Source organism: Embiotoca jacksoni, unplaced genomic scaffold (genome assembly GCF_022577435.1).
Source record: "Embiotoca jacksoni isolate LCO1_2020_lvr unplaced genomic scaffold, fEmbJac1.0.p SCAF_4, whole genome shotgun sequence".
Lineage (NCBI taxonomy): Eukaryota > Metazoa > Chordata > Actinopteri > Embiotocidae > Embiotoca > Embiotoca jacksoni.
Genome location: NW_027185392.1, coordinates 894,394 through 915,698, shown reverse-complemented (window position 1 = coordinate 915,698; position 21,305 = coordinate 894,394). Strand labels below are relative to the sequence as shown.

At 43.0% G+C, this 21,305-nt stretch overlaps 1 protein-coding gene across 2 annotated transcripts in view; it reads left to right on the top strand.

Annotated features, from left to right (window-relative positions):
- rptor (regulatory associated protein of MTOR, complex 1) overlaps nucleotides 1-21,305 on the top strand; it is a 165,989-nt gene that overhangs the window by 69,884 nt on the left and 74,800 nt on the right. For both annotated transcript variants that reach the window (XM_069168105.1, XM_069168104.1), the window contains exons 7-8: nucleotides 5,978-6,153; nucleotides 20,235-20,294. In XM_069168105.1, the coding sequence (XP_069024206.1) occupies nucleotides 5,978-6,153; nucleotides 20,235-20,294 (236 nt within the window). The remainder of the gene's footprint in view (nucleotides 1-5,977; nucleotides 6,154-20,234; nucleotides 20,295-21,305) is intronic.

Below are 21,305 nucleotides of genomic sequence, written 5' to 3'. Positions count from 1 at the left end.
TGGTTCTTAAACGAAGGAAGGGCGTTTTGGGGAAATATGTACTTTCCACTTCTCCCATATTTTCTTGAATTGGTTTTCTTGAAGCCTCTTTTTTCTTTTTAAAAAGATTTCATAAATAATATCATATTATATATCCTGGCAGCTACACTGACTATACCGATATTCATATTTTAAATATTTAGATTTAACATTTACAGACGGATGTAGAAGTAGAAAAAAAGGAGATCATTCCACTTAAAGGTAACTTTTGACCAACTCTGTACAGATTTTACACCAAAAAGTATTTACGCCCAAAACACATGGTAGCGTTTGTCTTCCTGGGCCTACAAGCATTTCAAAGAGACCTAAAACATGCATTTTTACAGGGAAAAGATAGATGCGTGCACAGCTGCACAAGATGATGCATACCCTCCCCGCCTTCTCTCCTCCACTAATTAAGAGCATTCTTTTGTATTTTTAACATCATCATTTATTCATGCGTGTGCTGAGCTCGTATAGAGCGGCACCGTAAATACATAGCGTCTCACAGTGAGATCCGAGCCTCGCCCCGGTTTCTTCCTCCTATTATAGAGTCAGCTAATGAGTTATTGGACCAGCAGAGAGCAGGAAGCCTGTGGAATAATATGTACAGTAGCAGAAAGTCATTATATAAATCCACACGGCCTCATCAGCAGCCCTTCTTCTACAGTCCTGATTAGACTAACAGGAAACGGCATCGAATGTTTGAATCAGGTCTTCGAGTTAAGAATAAAATCCAGATTGAATTTTTTTTTTTTCCCGGCCTGAAGTATGAGGAATTCTTCGTTTCTTTTTTTTTCTCCAGGCAGCCCACGGATCATTTGTTTCATTGGTTTTCCCGTCTCATCCTCTAATTGAGTGGGTTCGCCCTTCGGGTGCAGAGAGCCTCGGGTCGTCTGTTTACACCGACTTGCGTCAGACGCTGAGATATACTGTGGCCCGGGGAGGTCCGACAAATAGATTTCAGTCTGCAGCTCTGGTTTTTATCGCAGAGAGCAACGGGATTCGATCCCATTTTTATCAAACCTGAATCTGCTCATCAAACCCAAATCCTTAGTTTCTGTTGTGTCGGTTTGTTTAGAAGTGAGAAAAGTGATTTTGAGCACCGACTAACAACTGGAACTAGACTGTTTAAAAAAAAAAATAATAATAATAATCCTGACAGATGACCTTAATTTATAATAATAGATCCCTGAATCTTTTATAATAATAAAACATTTTATTTATATAAAGTTTTTTAAGATGCTTTTCAGGTTAAAATGATGAAAAACAACACAATAAAAGTATAAATCACACATTACAAGCAGCCAATTAAAGTATAGAAAAGAAAGGCTTTCATAAAACTTCTAAAAGCCAATAAAAGAGATTATTTTCGATTGAAGGACACTTTGTTCTCGTGAGGTGCCGTTCAGTCTGCAGGTAGAAATCAAACTCTCATCCTCTGTTCTCCACCTCTGACACTCATTTGTACCGATGGATTTCTAACCTTCGACTTCATGTCCAAAATCTATGAAATGGTTGCGCAAGGTTTTGCTGATGCAATATTTTAAAGATATATTACATAATTCATACTACATGATATCAATAGAACAAGCGGGTTTTTTTTTTTTTTTAATCTGGATGGTTTTTTTTTCATGATGTTCAGGCTCTACATGATAATTTATCTTCAATAAAGGAGGTTTTCCTTCCACATACGTCTGCCTTTATGTAATACCCAAAGAGATTAGATGTGCGGTTGGTGGTGAAATGTGAACATCCAGAAACGGTGCTCTCAGCGACATCAGAAGAAGCTGAAGGCAGAATCCAAGTCAATGAAATCAATCTTGTATCTAAAAACTGTCGGCGGCGCGTTGAGTCTTTTTGATGCAGCGGTTCTCATACTGGAGGCGGATTAATAAACTCTTTGATAGTAGTACACTGCTATGATTTTTAGGGGGAACATAAAGCAGCTCAGACATCAAAGGTACGAACAGTGAAGGACCTGTTCGTCTCCACTGGAGGATTTTCTTCTTTTTTCTTTTTCTTTTACAACTTTGTGACATTCTGCTTAAAATGACCACAAAACAAACAGTCGCTACAGAAAGTTTTTTTTTCAGATCCCTTCACTTTTTATACAATATTGTGTTGTAGGTGTCATTCTAAACTGATAACGTTTCCCATAAATCTACACTCAACAATCAAAATGTTCAGAGTGAAAATATGCAGTCGGAACCTTTTGCAGATTTTATAGAAACTCGTACAGTGCCCGTTGAAAATAGCCAGTTTTTCATTATGACTCCTGGCTCGTGGTATTTAATGGAGGAGATGGAGATGCTTCCCCGCAGGCGTGTGATGTATCTCAAGCCAAAGGAGGAGCATGGGCAGGTAGAAAATAATTGGGTGAACCCGTGTACTTTTATCCAGCAATAATGCTAACACTAGCTCCTCAACAACAGGTGATGTAAGTTAAACGTCACTAAACTGAGGAAAATATAATTTTATATTTGAAATAATGGCCCCGGCAGGGTAGGCGCAGTCTCTGTCAAACCTGGCAACTGGTCGAAGCGGGTTGTCAGGTTTGCTATTATTTCACTCGTTTTCCAGTCGCCTTTTTATGAAAACGTATTAATGTCGGACGTGTCGCGTGTCCAAATCGCACAAAAGGGACAACTTTGGGTCCCCAGCAACACGTCTCCTGAGTCTGAAGCAGGTTAGACGAACGGTTGTTGACATGCTGAGGACAAACAGACAGACGGACGGATAGAGATTTTATGAAATGATATACAGAGATAATTTACAAACATATTTAGACTGCTGTCATGTTTATTACCCTTTTTTTTTTTCTTCTTTTTTTTTTTTTTAAACAAATTGATATATTTCATTATCATATAAATCTTTAGTTCATCCTTTGCATTGTTCCTTCAGCTCACCCCTATTTATTCACATGCATTTTTTTATTCATTTAAAAAAAAAAAAAAAAAAATTATACAAACACATATTATTCCAAGATAAAAATCATCACATTTGTTGGTTCTTTTAGGATCAGATTTGGTGATAATTCTTCTGGCTCTTTATAGATTAGAGATCACACTGACGAGTATGCGCGATGTTTTCTGCCATACCGAAGGTTGGTCAGTCCTTTTCGTCTGTCATTAATTTCTCAGTCATCTGAGATGGTTTTCTTGACGTTAACTTATTTCATTCCTGAGATGTTAAATCCTCGTGCTGTTTATTGTAGAGTTTAGCAGATAAAACATACAAGAAGATAAAAACAAATTGTGGACGTTTTCAGTTGCAGAACTGTTGACATGTTTGTGGAAAAAAATGTTTCAGTGACCTTTGTTTAAAATGTGTGATGCAGTCTCTACTGCAATAATACAGACTTGTGTTTTGCAGAAAAGAGGTCATAATAATAATATAATAATCTCCCTGGCTAATTTCTCAGTAAAATTATGCAGCGCTGCAGTATGAGAGGAAAGGAGCCGCAGCAGTCAGCAATGATAAAGGGAAGCCTTCGATGGTTTCCTTCATTTGGACCTGCAACTCATTAAAGTCGACTCAGCAAAAAGACAGAAACCGTATTGAACTCCCAGCAAACAAATCAACAGTTACAACAGCACAATGAGCACATAAATAGCGAAGAGCTCCGGATATAATTAAAGTTTTACATCATACGCAGGCCTCCTCCGTTTTTCACCTTTGCGAGTATCGACCGAGCCGTCGCCGAGTGTGAAAATAACACGCTAATTCTGCTCTCGGAAAAGACTAGGACCGCTAAGAGGCCGAGCGGGAGGGAAAACCTCCTCCCCGGGTTCAATAAACTATCACACTGTTCTCCAAACAAACCCGAAAAAAGTCCCAATTTGAAATCTTCTGAGATCAAACTCTGCTCCTGTTTTTGTCTCTTTTAATGCTCGTTTTTTTAGCTGGTGGTTTGTTTCAGGTTTTAGTGAGATTTTTTTCAGTGAGTTTTCCCAAACTTTGTGCTTAAATTTGTAACGTGCTAAACAAGAAATAGCGGCGTAGAAATCTTAAAAAGCAGCTTCGGGATGTAAATGCAAGACTTTTCACAGAGAATGAGGCACAAAATTGACACATTCATAGCTTCAACCACCAAATGAATATTTTGTGGAACAGTCTTTTCTGAGATGATGCCAGACCACAAACAGCTTGCATCAGTGACAATAGTCGGAACAGGCTTGTGTAGGTGGTAACAGGGTGCTAAAGCCGTCACCTGTTGCCACTGCTGGACATTTGCTCAAACCCACACTTGGACTTCAGATTAGTTTTCTCCTTTTTTTTCTTTATTTCACTTCCAAGTCTTCAGATACCACAGACTTTAACTTTCTTTCTTGTTCCTGAGTTGCAGCTTTTCTCTGTATTTCCACCTCCTCCTCTGCTGCATGCTTCTATACCAGTTTCAAGCTGCAGTTTCCTGTTTCCTCCCCTCGTCTATGCTTAACTCTGACTGACTGCTACAATACCAGCAATTTGCCTTTCTTACAATGCTAAAGTCAATTTCTAGCCCCTGCAGTCATTTCCGAAAGTATTTAGGCCACAGACTGTATATAAAAGTGTTCGTATCTTCCGGCTCAGGAAAATGAGGCCTATGCAAACGTGCTTTAAGCTGCAATACCACCGAGTGCCTCTAGAGGTTGGATCCAAAAAGCTTCCAGCTCCATAGACTTCCATTCAACTTCTCTCATACAATTCTCAGTGAATACAATTTCTCCACCAGTTATCTCGGTGTTGTTAGCTAAAGTCACTTCTTCTTATTAGTTTTCTGGCGGTCCATCTGAAAATAATCCCGTCATTAATTAGAAAATAAGCTTCAAAAAGACGTGTTTTTTGTGGGAGTGTCTGTTTGATTGACAGGCCTGTGGTGCAGTCAGGTTACAGCTATTGGTGGGCGGGACGTAGTATCGTCAGGTTTCCAATCAGATCAGTCAGGTCCACCGCTGGCTCCTCCACCCAGCTCGTCCAAATATGGTCACTTCCTGCTCCAAACCGCTCCGAACGAGCAAAGATGGCGACGTACAGAATCTGAACTGGAGGCTTCGTAACGACCGTTCACAAACCGACGGGTGACGTCACTGCTGGTTGCCGCTTGACTCAAATAGAGGGCAGGACAAACAGTATGACCAGGGGGTGGTTTAGCGTCGCAGCTTCAACTAAAAGATTTCTCAAATTTGGTCACATCCCTGACCAAAGGCTTTCTTCCTCGGTTACTAAGTGGTCAACTCTACAAAGAGTCCTGATACTTCTGAACATCTTCCATCTCTGTTATTGAAGCCGCTGTGCTCCTGGGAACACTTAAAGACTTAGAAATGGTTTCATACCCCTCGTTCTCATCTCAGTTTTATCTCAGAGGTCTTCAGAGAGTTCTTTGGTTTGTATTTGTCCTGAAATGCAGTCTGACTTTCGGGATCTTTTCTATACAGCTGTGTGTCTTTTGTGAACTCTCTCCGATCAATAAAGGTTGCCGCAGATTGACTGCTGTCAAGGTTTTGTCTGGAGCACAATTTACAGCCGCAGAAAACTGTCTGAATACTTTTTTAAATGAGAAATTTTTCATTTTGTGAATCTTCAAAGTGAAGATTTAGCCAATCTGATATATTCAAATCTACTGCAAAATAAAGTGTGCAAAAGGTTGAGGGACCTCAACAGGCATCACAGTGAGACACTCTAGCATTTAATTTAATGCTTTGTGAGTCTGCTGTGGCCTCTGGACAGACACAAACACTGGCCACAAACAAGCTTCTCCTCTTTAAAATCAGGATGTCAGTCACACTGCTCCCCCCCCTCCCCAGAGAGCAGGTCAGGTTGTGGAGGAGTGAAATAAATAACTCGTGTTGTGGGTCTGAAAGCCAGACTCCTCCTGAGATCGGCTCGGAAACGCTTCCCGAGTGGTTATTTATAAGCTCGGGCTCAGGTGCTACGAACGGCTGTAAAGAATCCACTCTTGTCCGGTTGTGTCCAGGTGGCGGCCATCAATCCGAGCCACCCGCTGGCCCAGATGCCTCTCCCGCCCTCCATGAAGAACTGCATCCAGCTGGCCGCCTGCGAGGCCAGCGAGCTGCTGCCCATGAACCCCGACCTCCCCGCCGACCTCTTCACCTCCTGCCTCACGACGCCCATCAAGATCGCCCTCCGATGGTAACGTCTCACTTTCTTTCCCTTCCCTCTGCCAGCTTCTTAAGATGTTTTCAGGATTGTACATTCGGGTTATGTCCTGAATTTGTGCGGAAGTAATGAGGTATTTGGATTTTTTTGTCACAGAGCTGTTAACATTTTATTTTCCATTAATGGTGCCAAACAGGCTTCAAGCAGCAGGAGGAGGAGGAACGTTTGTATTTATTAAGGTTGGGAACTTCAATACTTCAAAAGATGTTTTGTCATTCGGTGCCAAATTTCGATACCCAGGATACATAGAAACACACGTTTTTATTTTAAACGAGTCGATCGCATTACAGTCGGAGAGCTACAACGAGATAGCCTCCACTTGAGCGGCTTGTCCACAAAGATAATTTAGGTCTCAAATGAGGTAAAACTTTATTTAAAACGTCTTATTTCACTGTGTTGCAATGTTTAGCACTGTCGCCTCAAAGCAAAAAAAAAGTCCCGGGTTCGAATCTCGTCTGGGGCCGGGTTCGAACCTGGGTCGGGGCTTGGACGTGGGCGTTTCTCTGTAATGTTTGCATGTTCTCCCGGTAGTCCCACCATCCCAAAACTTGTATGTTTTTAACCAATGTTTTGACCACGTGTCTATTTCAGCAGGGGCGGCGCGGCGGTTAAGTGGTTCGGTTAGGTTCTGGGTTCGAACCTTAACTGGGGCGAAGGCCTTTTCTGTGTGAATTCTGGCAGGTTCTGCGTGGCTTTTCTCCGGGTACCACCCACAAAACATGCACGTTAGGTTAATTGATGATGTTTCTCCCTGTGATGGACCGGCAGGAAGCCTTTCGCCCAAAGTCAGCTGGGATAGGCTGCAGCCCCCCCGTGACCCTGTTCAGCAACCAAGCGGGTAAAGATAATGAGCGGATAGACTGTTGGAGGCTTCTCTGTCTGTAAGCTAGCGTTTACTGGTAGTATGTGAGTTGTGAGTTGTAGTGTCGATCGATAGCTTGCGTGTGGCGAGGCGTTTAGGGGCACATCTGTTAATTGCAGCTCCAGAAAACAACCCGTGTTACACTCTCCCCCTCTAAACTGCATGAAAGGCAAAGATATGTACCTAAAATGGCTTTTTCTTTTTTCTTATAAAATTGGTATCGAAGAGAGTGTTTTTCAGGAACCAGTGTTGAAGTCAAAAACTTTTTGAACCCCGCCCTTCCCTACACATGGAGCTGTATGGTTCTGGTCCAGGGGTTTGCTCCTGTGGAAGATTTTGAACAACTTTTCTGTTTATTTTCTCAGTACAAAAGAACAGCCTTTTTCCTTTCGGCTCTGCGTCAGTCCTTCATTTATGTGTAAAGCCTGCTGGCGGGTCACCGCTCTGACCCTCCGAGGACGTGTTGTTGTGTCCTGTGCAGTCCACCGAGTTCCTGCTCGGTATTCAACTGCGGTGAAAAATATTCTGTTGTGATGAAAAATGCAGATCGACATCATCCACAGCGACACGGGAGCGACTTCTCTCCTCAGAGAAAAAGGCTTTCGATAAAGTAGCTGAAACATATTCAGGCGAAATGAGTTCATTTGGGAGTCAGAGGCCTGATGTAAATGCACCACGATGCATCATTCAGAGGACTGTACTGATGGAGCTTAAAGCTCAGACCACAGGAGCTCCGGGGTTGCGTCAGCCAAGTCAGCTGTGTGTGTGTGTGTGTGTGTGTGTGTGTGTGTGTGTGTGTGTGTGTGTGTGTGTGTGTGTGTGTGTGTGTGTGTGTGTGTGTGTGTGTGTGTGTGTGTGTGTGTGTTAGGGGGCCCTCAGAGTGTGTGGGGCTTGCACACCCAGGCAAAGGTGGTTGCATCACCTCCGATCTCCTGTCAACACACACACACACACACACACACACACACACACACACACACACACACACACACACACAGATGCCTGCGTGTCATTTCGTGGTCTGTGATTCCAACATCCAGACTTGTCGGGCTGTTTGACAAGATTGAGAGCTCATTAGAGGTAAATTAGGCCACCGTAGGCGACGGGGGATCAAGCTTCTCCTCGCGATGTCGGAGTGTCAGAAAACAACACGGAGGGTCGAGCGTGAGGCCCGTCAATCGTAAGGTTTGTGGTTCAATCCCCTCAGGCGGACGTCTTGCATTGCAGCAGTGTTGGTGTGTGTGTGTGTGTGTGTGTGTGTGTGTGTGTGTGTGTGTGTGTGTGTGTGTGTGTGTGTGCGCGTGTGTGTGTGTGTGCCTGTGTGTCGATGGGTGGCCAGAAATTGTAACGCCCTCTGTAAACCGTTAAGGCAAAAAAAACAAAAAACGCTTTACCGTTATTGTTTATTTATTTACGTCAAGTAAAGCTTCAGATGTTTTACTTGCTGCTTAAATCTTCATTTAAATCAGGAAATAAGGTAAATTTGTCGGTTCTCGACTTTATTTTATTCATGCAATGATTTTTTTTTTTTTTTGTAGCTGCTTGTGTTCAGATAATGTTGCATTTGAAGAAAGATTTTTTTTTTTGGTTACATTCTACAATCTTGTGATTTTAGAAAATATATTGTTTATTAGCAATTTTTTTATTCTAGAAAAATGCAGTCTGCATCAGCACAATAAGGAAAATGTAGGTGAGCCGCTCATTCTTGAATCCTCCCCCCACCCCCGCCCCCACCACCCACCCTCATGCAGTTTCTATCTGCGGCGCTCAAGAGTCCCCTCGGTGCCATAAATCAGTACTAACCTGCATTTTAATGGCTGAATTTCACTCTGCACACTCTAAAAGTCACACCGGGATGATTTAACACGTTTTTTTTTTTGACTGAGGAATTGAACAATTTTAATTTTTTTCTTAAAGTAAGTCAGAATGTCAGGAGGCGTCCTGCCGCTAGACAAATGTTTCTCCTCTGCCATAAATGTTGAAGCGTTTCGTTCATCGTCCTCTGCTCTCGGTCCACATCCCACCATGACCTTCAGCATAATGAGGTCTCGGTATTATTCCATTAATATTGATATCCCTGTCCCAACATCCCCCGTCGGAGAACACGTTGCTAAAACGCTGCTGGATATTATCAACTGAACTCTTCTTTAAAACACTTTGCCTCCAGAAATTGATGCTGTGGCTTGCTTGGGGAATGTTGGGGCCGATCCCTTCTGTTCAGGTCAACCTTCGGTGGTTGCTATTTATAAATATAACTTGTTGGTTGGTAATAAAACCAGGGGCAATTTAGTCAATGGATTATACATGCATTATATATGAAATCTCAGTAGTTTGAGAAACTCATTTAGCTTAAAAATGAACACCAAAGCTTCAAAAGAGAAAAATTCTGACTTGTTACTCACTTATTCATCCGTTCGTTCAGCATTTAGTTGAATACTGAAGAAAGACAAAATACAGATTTATCAGAAAATGACAAAAATGTATTTTGTGTTAAAGTTGCATTGCAGTGAAAGCTATTATTCATTTGTGGTGTTAAAACTTTAATTTGTGTGTCACGAAACATTACAGTCTTTAACTTTTGGAAGAAGGAATAACATTCTTCAAAATATGAAAAATAAAAACCCTTACTTGTGAGCAGACTCATCTAAATATACAGTATCATGCTACCAATTCAAAAACGTTTGTAGTCTCCAGGTCTGAACTGTGAGGCCAATGCCTTAAAGTGCAATACCATTGTGGGCCACTAGGGGATGGCTAAAAAAAAAAAAAAAAAAAAAAAAAACCTCCATCTCCAATAGACTCCCATTCAAAAAGCATCAAGTTCTCTCCTGAAATACAAAGTCGATAAATGTTTGCCGGCAGAAACAGGAGCTCACTTCAAACTCCGTGTTCTCGTTGGACGAGGCGCTCTGCGCTTCTTTGAAGGACGTCACTAATTCCAGACGTTTTCACCTGTCGCTCTCAATCCTCCTGCCAGCCAGCATCGATAAGGAATCGTTTAAATAGGGAGTCGTCCCCGAGCTCAAAAACCTCTCCTCCAGATTAAACAGCTGTGGCCTTCGTCTCCATCTGCCCGCTTGCTACGATGAGGAACTCCCCACGAGTCCCCCGAAGATCCCGCAGCTCCCTCCCGCAACTTCTTACCCTCTTCCCGCTCTTTTCTGCACTTCGTTTGCCGTCTCTCCCGTTTGCCTCATTATTTTTTCTAAATAAACACATCCCGAGCCGTCTCCTCCTTAATTTCAGTCAAGAGCGAGAGACGGGGAGGAGGAGGGGGGAGGAGGGTTGGAGGGGTTCACTGATGTGCTGGCTTACCTTTGCTTTAAAACTTTAATGAGATGCATTGAGGGATGGATGATGGGGTTTACACAGAGAGAGGGAGAGCGGGCGAGAGAGAGCGGGCGAGAGAGAGCGGGCGAGAGAGAGAGAGAGAGAGGAGTGCATTCGTGCGAACCTTCCATCGCTCAGCTGAGCAGAAAATCATTACTGATGGAGCGCCATCTTCAAGGGGTTTCCCCGCCACTGCGATGGAGGAGAGGAGCGTCTGGAAATAGGCGGGGAGAGAGAGAAACGACGTGTGAAGGAATAAAAAGCTCCGGGTGCGTTTCCACATTTTTAGCCGGGCTAGAAGTCTGCGTCAGTCAGCGCGATGTGAAATATCACGACTATTGATATTTAGACGACTGTGAAATGTACACATCCTGATTCTTAATGACTTCAGTGATCTCCAAACTTATCTTTAAATCTAAAGAAGACTTTAACCACGTCTCCGCACTGAATGATTAGCACGATATCTTCTGCTGGGGTTGAGTCAGGAAAAACGAAGTTCAAACTAATTTGTTGAAGTTATTTCAAGCCCTGTAACCTGAATCTGAACTCGTGATTTCAGATTTGTTATCGAGCGCCTGCTGGCAGATGCATTTTGAACCCCTCGACGCAAACCTTTCTCCTTTCGTTTTGGTCTTCGGTAGCTTTGAGGTCGTTAAAGTGTTCTTCCGTGTCCGTCACGTCGCGTTATGTGTGCGACACAGTTTTGTTTTCCGTCCGGTGACTGCAGATGGAAATAAACCAGCAGCTAAAATCTGGAACAAAGCATCGTTTGTGCTGTGGAGATGAATGTATTTTGTACATGGTCCCTCTCGTGAATACATCTAATAAGCTAGACAATGTAGGTTCCCCCACCGAAGCAGTTCAAGAGCGAAATGTAGGTTTTTGTTTACTTCCTGATTAGGTCATTTTTTTCTTGATTTATTTTTTTGCAGATCTAATGTCACTGCATGAATATATCGGTCTGTTCACCCTCCATAGAGAATCGTTTGCATCCGTTCCATCCTATTGGGTGTAGACCTCTGGTCATTTTGAACCAATCAGCATGCACCAATACCGGCCGACACTCTGCCACCGCTGCAACTACCTACCGTGTCCACCAAAGTGTTTTTCGCTGAGCACAGCGTTTTTTTTTTATTTATTGTTTTTAATGAGCAGCTTGACGAGGTGCTGAGCGTTTACTCTGCGCTGAACTTTTTTTTCCAATAACAGAAAATTTTAAAATATTAACTCTGTGCCCGTCACTGTCACCAGCCATCCAATCACAGTAAAAGAGGGGCGGGACAAACACAATTAATCACCAACACGATAGACGATCTGGGTGTTTTATTTTGAAAACTGACTGGATTCTTTGTGTCTGACTTCCTGTCTGCGCAGTCCAGTTTGACCGGTTTGACACCGTCTTTCATCAAAAATTGACTCTGATGTATTTATTAGCAAAGTTGGGCATCCAACTGCTTCTGGGGCGCCTGCTGACACGTGTTACGTCGCTTCAGGTGGAACAGCAAGAATTTTTCAAGAATAAAAGTAATCGGAGCCGGTTCTGGTGGAACAAAGTCTTTATTCCTTATTGTCACGGTATTGACTTATTTCCAGGTCTTTATTAAATCTGTACGACTGAGAAACACTGAAACAAGTTCTTTTGGATAACTTATCGCACTTGAGCCCCACTTTCTCCATCAGGACATCACACAGTGTCTCCTTTTATATCAAACCCAATATTCTGCCTTTAATGAATGCGTCATCAAGTGGAAATACTCCAGATGACTTCATTTTTACAAAGATTTCATCAACACTCAGCCTGGCATATTTGGGGTCCTACTTGAGAGTAAACCTTTTTGTTTTTATCTTTTTGTTCTGTGGGTTTTGAATCGTGTTTTTTGATGCGGTTTGAAATGATCGACCCGCCGACAGAAAGCTGCCTGTTTTGAGGTTAAAAGGAAGCAAACAGCCTTTTCTTCGGGGTTGTTCCATCTGTTTTTGTCAACCCACAAAATGCCTCCACACACTGCTCCTCTGATGGTTGATTAAAAACCAGGTGTTCTCCAATATGCAGCTCCAGATTGAAATTGGATTACAATGAACAGACATCCGTGCTCCAACTTTATATGTAGGTTTAAGACTAAATACCTTAAAGGTCCAATAATGTATACATTCAGATTTTCATTCCTTGTGTTTTATAAATCTTGGGAAAGTGTCAAACTTCTCAGTCCACTGAGGAAATGTGTTCACCAACAGTTCTGTTTGGGCTTGTTTAAGCCTATGATGTCACAAACAGTCCAACCCTGTCAAGTGGAAGCTAACAACACTGAAATAACTTGTGGAAAAAATGTATTGATTTAGTTTTTCATGAGAGAAGTTGAATGTGTGTCTATGGAGCCGGAGGCTTTTTGGAGCAAACCTCTAGTGGCACTCGGTGGTATTGCAGTTTAAGACACTTCTGCATCGGCCTAATTTTTCAGATCCGGAAGCTACGAACACTTTTATATAAAATCTGTGCTTCAGACTGAAGATTCGTGACAAAACTAAACTGCTTTTTGACGTCACAGGGAAACGTTGAGAGTCACCCAATCAAAAGCGAGGGTTGTTGATCTCAATGCACCTTAAAGACACAGACACACAACAGCCTGATCTTTCGAGAGCTCCACTGACAAGACAATATATATAATTATAATTAGATGGTTTTTGATGATTAAAACCACAAAAATATTTTTTTTTTTCAATTAAGTCGGAAAATAAAGCACAGGAAAATTGCCAAATATGGGACCTTTAACATTTCTATTAACTATTACGGCCGTTACCGTAGCAGCTGAACATCAGCATGATGGTTGAGTATACTTATATTAGCATTAGCATCACCTCTGTGTACAGTTGCCAAACTCCCATCGAGAACCAAATTGGGCTACTTATTAAGAACAGGATCATTTTTTTTGGAGGAACTCCATCACTTCCAGAGGATGTAAATCAGATGCTCCAAAGTTTGTATACTTCCTCTCAATATCTCAACAGCTTCCATATTGCTCCAATACAACCAGTTCAACTCCTGCTGACCCGCCTCGGGCTGCTGTGTTTTCCCGTACGCATGCGAATAATTAAGCATCACTTCCACGGCGGCCGCGCATACATGCTGTTGGCGCCGACGATGATGCTTCATGTTTCAGGTCCCACGGTTACGCAGCGTTTCATTACCTTCGAGCGTGAGCTGTAAAACAGCGTTTGCACCTTCAGCAGCAGGAGCACAGATGAGATTTAATGGAAACGCAGCAGGCAGGACTCGCGTGGCCGCGCCGTGGAGCTCCCCTGACACACACCCAAACACATATACATACAACACAGCCTCATTATATTCTCAGAGAACAAACAAACAGCCTTTTCCAGCTTCTATAGGCGAAACGGGGGGGAAAAAATGAAAGTTGGAGCGGGCAGCACATAGCCGTGTTCCTCTTCTGCAGCCTGAAATGTAAATTTATTGTAAAAATGTTGACACATTCATACCCCCCTCCTCTTGCCTCTTGATGTAAGGTGAACTACTGAGGAAACTCTTGTGTAACCCTGCATATGCCTTAAACTCACTAGTTTCTGAGGACCTCTATGGATTTGAGGAGAGCAGCAGGTTTACCTCCGAAAACCACGTCATACATACTGATAGAAAACCCCCCCGGCAGCTCAGCTTCTTCTGAAGGCTTCACTGTTCGCTGAACTATATTCTGAGTTAAAAATCGATTTCACACGTTCACTGCTGCCGCCAGTACGGCTTATTGATCTGCAATAACATTGTTATTGTCTTATCATTCTGCCTGATCAAGAACGCAGAACAGCAGAAGTCCCAGGTTCAAGGCGTCAGAACCAAAATTCAAGGCTACATCTAACAATTATTCACATGGCTGAATAACCCGTTGACTTTTTTTCTTGATTAATGAATTGTCTTTTTGGTCAGAAAATAGTGAAATATGTTGGCTAATGATTCCCAAAGGGCAAAATTTTGCTTAAAATGTCACAAACGATGGTCCACAAGCAAACAAGTACTCCTGACTGCAGCGTGCAGATCGGGACGGTGCTCGATGTGGGCGGAGTCCAACGTTTGACTCCGCCCACACCGAGCACCGCCTTGCACCGTGTTTCCAGTTTAAAATACCGTTGGAAAATGCAAAACTTTATTCATTACGTTATGTCATTTGTAAATGTACCATTTATTGTCGCTGTTAAGAGGGCTGATGATCACAAGATGAAATTACAGAGGAGTTCATGTGCTACTGAAGCTTCGCTAACTCCGTGACGAGACGCAGCGTATGGCGCTCCTGTAGCTTTCAAAGTAAAAGCATCCTGCCGAGCATCGAGCAGCACACTTCCCTGGTGCTTCCACGGTTAAAATTGAGCATTTTTTAACTGCATTTGGAACTGGAAATGCGGTCAAACGTTTGACTCCGCCCATATTGAGCACTGCACTGTTCTGTAGGTCTGCAGCCGGGGGCTTCTCCAACCAAAATGCATTCAATTTATTATCACGGAGGACTGAAGGAACTAGAAAATCTGCAAATTGTATCCGTTTTTTAAATTAAAACAAACGGCTCAAAACGGTAAATTGATAATGAAAATTGACAGTTAATCAATTAATTGTTGCAGCTCTTATTAAATGGATAGATCTTTGCCATTGATGCTGCCATTTGTAGCTGCGCGCGCTGAACTTAATTTTACATGCACGCTGCACAGAGGGCGGTGGGTGGGTGATAATCATGTGCTCAGCATAAGTTTTTACCTTCTTAAAGTTTAATCAGATGCTTAATTTTTTTTATTCCTTGAATGTGGTAAAGTCTCCGGTAAAACCCCGATCTCGGTGCTGAAGCCTAATTTCAGAGAATTAGAAAGAGAGACCGCTTCTTCAAACGGACACTTCTCTCTTGAAATTTTAATGTTACTAATGAAGTGACACATAAGCCAACTCAAAGTGCTGCAACATGCGATTCACATCATCTTTTAATGCTTAAAAAAATGAACAAAAACAACCTCTGCACTTGTATCTCTGCTCAGTATTTCTTTCACTTTTTATTTTTTTTACACAGTGTAAACCAGCTGAACTGTATTCTGTTGTTAAAAGCGTCCCTCTCCAGACGAACACAGTAAATCTGCACGCATAAAAAATGTCATCCGGTGACATCTGCTGATTACTACACAACCAAATGAGTTTAATTTGAATGTCAGGCTTGCAAGCTGTGAGTCAGAAAATGTGCTCCTGTTCCAGTAAAAATTACAGCGGCTGTTTCATTATTCACCGCCGGAGCTGCTCCAGTATTCCTCTCTCTCTCTCTCTCTCTCTCTCTCTCTCTCACATCATCATCATCATCATCATCACTTGAGTCGCCCGCTGACATAAGAAACTTGTTCAAATTAATTATGTAGCACCTCTGTGTTATAAAAAAAAAAAAAAAGATGAAATTTTAAAAGGTTGATAATCCCTTTAAATCGGTGACGCCGAGGGTCGGGGGAACGTCCGTTTCTTTCTGCACTTTGATATTAATTTGAGGTGAAAGCGGTGATGAAGAATGTTTCTGTTCCGATCAGGTAGGACCGTCTTCATCACTCCGGCCGTCTTATAAATGATCGAAATGAATTGCTGCATTGAAACGAGAGCAGTTGGACTGCCGTTTAGGACACCCGTTAGGTGACGACGAGGAAATATTTGGCCGTTTTCGTGATCTTTAAAGTTCCTTACATAGTCATCACGGGCCATTTTGAAGTAAAGACATTTCATTGGACTGTTTTGCTGCAAGAATTCATGGCGCATTCATTTTTTTTTGGTGCCACGTTCTCACCGCCTTTAAACACGTTGCACCTTTGTCCTTCACGGTACCTCAGTCCGGAGACTCTTGAGTCCATGAACGTCTCCGATTCATTCAGCCGGTAGATGTCATGTCGTGCTCACCGACGGATGTTTCCGTCCTGGTTGGAGGAACAGTGGACCAGGCGGGGCTGTACGGCAGCTTGGACTAATCCATTAGCTTCCTAGCATGCTACGCAGCTACATCCATGAACAATACGCAATATAACAATAACGTCAACGCAGATAGACGGTTTGAATAATGGTTAATTTCTTTAATTTGTAGGTAAAAAAAAACAAAAAAAACTGCAGGAAAGAATAAGTGACTTACTACTAGTTGGTAGGAACAACAATAAAACTACTGCTGCAACCAGAAATTGATTAAAATACACATCAAACTCGGTAGATAGCATGAAACGCAGTGAACAATCTGTAAGAAGACGCCATGTAAAAGTGTTCGTAGCTTCTGGGTCTGGAAAATGAGGCCGATGCAGAAGTGTCTTAAGCCGCAATACCACCGAGTGCCACTAGAGGTCGGATCCAAAAAGCCTCCGGCTCCATAGACTCCCATTCAACATCTCATAACATTCTCAGTCAATAAAATGTTTCACTGAGACGGTGACTCGGGACGGGAAGGCTGATTGAAGGAGTAATGAGCTGGTAGAAGACAGCTGGCTCCTTCATCTCCTCCTCCTCCTCACACACGATCCACTTCATTTCCCTCCTCAAAGTTTTACTGCAGCGCCCACACGCTTGCCCTCGACTGATCCAATCGACTTCCGACCACCTCGCTCTCCGCTGGTGATAAACGCCTCCATTTTTCCCTCCCCGTCGCTGCCCTCCACATTTTCTGCTCTTTAGTCAGCTCACCTGCTCGTGTTCTCTTCACGGCGGGAAAGTTTCATTAACCGTCCGCGGCTGTTGGCGCATCTCCAAAGTTCAGTGTGTGACCCATCTCTTTGGTCTTTTGTCAGCTCTGTACTGCTTTCAAATCCCACTTCGTTTTTTGTTTTTTTTTTACCTCAAGACAGAACTTCTTCCACACATTTTAGGAGATTTTTTTTTGGGGGGGGGGGGGAGGAAGGATTTTCATACTAAAATCTTTTAGCCTGGCGGCTGAATAGGAAAACCCTAAAAGTGATAATTAAAAAAAAAAAAAAAAGGCAGATAATTCAACAAGGAAAAATAATTTTCAGTTGCAGCCTTCGGATAAAGTGTTATAATTCTCTGACCTTTTTTTTTTTTTTTTAGCGTCGCTGTTTTTAACGACCAAATGGTTGCAAAACCAATTTCCATCCGCTGAACGTTGTGTAAATTTGCCGGTGTTAGCGTGCCAACACGCCAAACTGACATGAATTAGCCCCACCCCCCAATTATTATTTTTTTTTTTAAAGATTTAAATTAAAGGAATATGACGACACGAGTGCGTTGAAAGAATCGATCTTTGATGGTCACATTTCCGTGAAAGCTACCTGCGGTAAATGTAGCGTGGAGAATAAAGTCTGAGCCTTTTCCGCTCTTACTGGAAACACTTAACATAATACATGTTATTTTCTGGCTGTGTAGAAGTTGCCGGAGGGCAGCGTAAAAACAAAGATCAAATGTCACCCGCCAAGAATTAAAGCGACGTGGACGATAAATTTTTTTATTTTTTTTTAAATGGATCAAAAACCCTGCGATTGGTCAGTGTCATAGTTTGGACGTGTGCGGGGAACCGATTGAGCACCGACATGCACAAAAGCCTTCACAAAAGCTTCCTCCGCCGACCTCATCGCTTGAAGCGAGCATTTACTTTTATTTTGAAAGGATTCGTTGACTTCTACGCATCGAACCCAAAGCGGCAACCAGCAGCGACGTCACCCGTCGGTTCGTTAACGGCCGTTATGAAGCCTCCAGTTCAGATTTTGTCCGTCGCCGTCTTTGCCAGTTGTTAAATGGCACCCTGTGGAGGCTTTTCGGAGCCGACCTCTAGTGGCACTCGGTGGCATTGCGGCTTAGGGCACTTCTGCATCGGCCTCATTTTTCAGAGCCGGAAGCTACGAACTCTTTTATATTTTGCACCAGACACCTCAGGCTGTTCGTGGTCTTGCAGCAGCGTGCTTTCGATCCCTCACTGAGCATGTAAACATGTCCTCGTGCCGTGTTGCGTTCGTGGCTTTCAAGCATCACAGAGAGGAAACATACCAGAAGGAACCCGTTTAGGGTCCAAGTTCATACTGTGATTATAATTGCGTGCAGAATTACTTTCCTCTGATCACACAGCGTGCCCAGAATGTAAAAAAAAATTTAAAAAAATTGTTCATTTTAGAGCACAAACATGACTTCATTTTATTTAAAAAAAAATTGTTAAAGCCTGAATAGAAAAAAAATACTACAGATACCAACGCGATCTGCTGCACCTCCTGCTCTCCCCTCCCTCCTCTCTCCTGCCTCGGGGGTGTTGCGTCTCCCCGCTCAGGCGTTGGGTGGAATCACTCTCCCTGATGCAACCTTCACCTGAAATTCAGAGTGATGTCAGATTGTGTTTTATTTTATTTTTTTGGGGGGTGTTGGAGGTATAGGGAGGTAGGAGGTAGGGGGGGTGGACGACGATGTTGGAGGCTGCCGGTCGACGAGCCGCCGATCATTAGGACCGGAGAACAACCGGTTCCCGTCCCTTCCTCGTCATTGTTTCATGAGTCAGACACGCGCAGCGGCGTAAGTCGCGGCGCTGCCATGTGGGATCTCATTACTCAGCAGCAGCAGCAGGAACCTTTGAGTTTGAAGCGTGGCCTCCGTCACAGTCGGAGCGAAAGGAAGACGCTCGGTGCCAATTCCCGGTCGGCGCGGGACCTTCTGTCATTTTGGAATTGCGAACGGCTTCCGAGCAACGACGAGATGAAGAAAACAGAACCGCTCGCACTCGATAGCCGCCGTCGAAGAACGAGCTCGTAGTTTTGATTTCCATCCGATCAAATTTTGCAATAAATAAATAAATAAATAAATAAATAATTAAATCAATGGACTGTTAGCTTTTGGACGGCCAGCTTTAACGGCAGCGTGCCAGCATTAGCGTTCTTACTGCTTTTAGTAGATGCAGGTTTTCAGCAGTTTCGAATGACGACGTTTGAGGAAACACTGGACTCTGAATGAACACCGATATCTGTCCACGTCTGCTGGATACGTTACCTGTTATCTTACACGTTGGCCATGAAACTAACTCTCATGACTGTGAGGCCAAATCAAGCAGCTTCAGGGTCAGGGAAGTTGCCAAATCCATTTTTTTATTTTTATTTTTACTACTTCTGTGTTTTATGTGTCAGAATAACTAATAAATGAACCAAACCAACTTTTCAACCAGTTTTTATATTCGAAGATCCTTATAAAAATTCTGCTCTGTGTTCTCCGCTGCTCTGCTTCATTTAAAGTCGCCCTCGACACCAACGTGTTTTTCTGCAGCTGAATGTTTGAGCTTCACTCTGCGGAATATATAAAAAAAAAAACAGGTGCGGAGTTCAAAACTAGAAGTTCGTTTTCACGTTCAGCAGTTGCAAGTAAGAAAGTTTTGTCTCATTGAAGAAAAAAAAAATCGAATTTGAAGGGGCGGCGCTACGAGCATGATTTGTGACATCACAAGCAAACTGACTTGTGGACACGATGTGGACAAACACTTAGTCTCGCACACACACACACACACACACACACACACACACACACACACACACACACACACACACACACACACAAACCTACACACCTGCTCCCCTCCGTGCCCGTGATGACCCGTCAACAGACGCTTTCAGAAATACGACTCGCCCGTCTTCGACTGTAACTCAGGCAGAAAGTGCTCCTCGCTGCTGAGCGGCCGTAATCTGTAATCTGTGAGCGTTTTATCTGCTGATTCTCTCTCTCTCTCTCTCTCTCTCTCTCGTTGGTCGTAAACTTTCCACCGCGGAGGCCAAAACGTTTTTTTATCGCAGCGCCTCTCGTCTCCCCCTCCCGACCTTTTTTTTTTTTTTTTTTTTTTTTTATCTCTTAACATTTCTGTGTTGTTTTCTTTTCTTCTTTCAGGTTTTGTATGCAGAAGAGTGCGAAGCTGGTGCCAGGGGTGACGTTAGACCTCATTGAGAAGTAAGTGGCACTCCTCTCGTTGAATCTCGGGAGGGCTCAGTCTGGAGAGATCATTATCCTGTTTTCTCCTCCTCACTGTCAGCCCCCACCCCTCACCCCCCCCCCCCCCTCCCGCCACCCGCCCTCCCCCACCTCCCCCTCTATTCTCCTCTGTTGTTTCCCCGGCCTGCAGGTATCACTCTCCGCCTTTTGTTTCCTCGCTGGCAGCCACACTCGGCAGCAATTTTGGCAGATTTAAGGCTTCACATTTCTTGAATAAACCTGCGGGTGCCGAGCGGCGGAGCGTCTCTCGCACTCAGGCTCCTCGCTCTCAGATTGATATTAGCGCTCCGTGCGGATGTCATATCCCGAGTTTTAGTAGTTTCATAGAACCATCAGGGGGAGCAGCTAACTTAGTTTATGGGCGTCGTAAAGTAAGTTGGTTGAGAGTTGTTTTTGAAGCGGTAAGTATCTCAAAAGTGGAGTTTTCTGTCTCGGCTGAACAGTCGAGGAGACTCAGTTAAGATTAAAAAAAAAAAAAATCTGATTTAAAGACGTAGGGAAATTTGCAGCAGTCTGCGGCTCCCCTCGTCACGTCGCAGCTGGGCAGTTTATTAATAATGATGATAATAATATACTTTTTTTATATAGCACCTTTCATACAAGAAATGCAGCTCAAAGTGCTCAAGAAAGTCACATGCAGTGTTTCACAAATAAAGGAACATTTCAAAATATAGAAAATGCAAAGAATTCAAATAGAGTTAAAAAAAAAATTAATACAGCAATAACGTAAGTAAATAATATTTAAGGCTCTCTCAACAGCCAATCAGCTCGTAGCAAAGTCAGCTGGTCACGTCAGTGGCAGACAGTCTGCTGATGGAGTTTTGGACTGAAGAAAGACAGGATCACTTCTAACAAACAGCCATTATGAAGCCTCGAGTTCCAATTTTTTTTTTTTGGAAATCTTTTTTTTAATTTTTTTATCTGATTTCTCGATATCTTTGTTCACATTTGGAGTGTTTGGTTCATAAT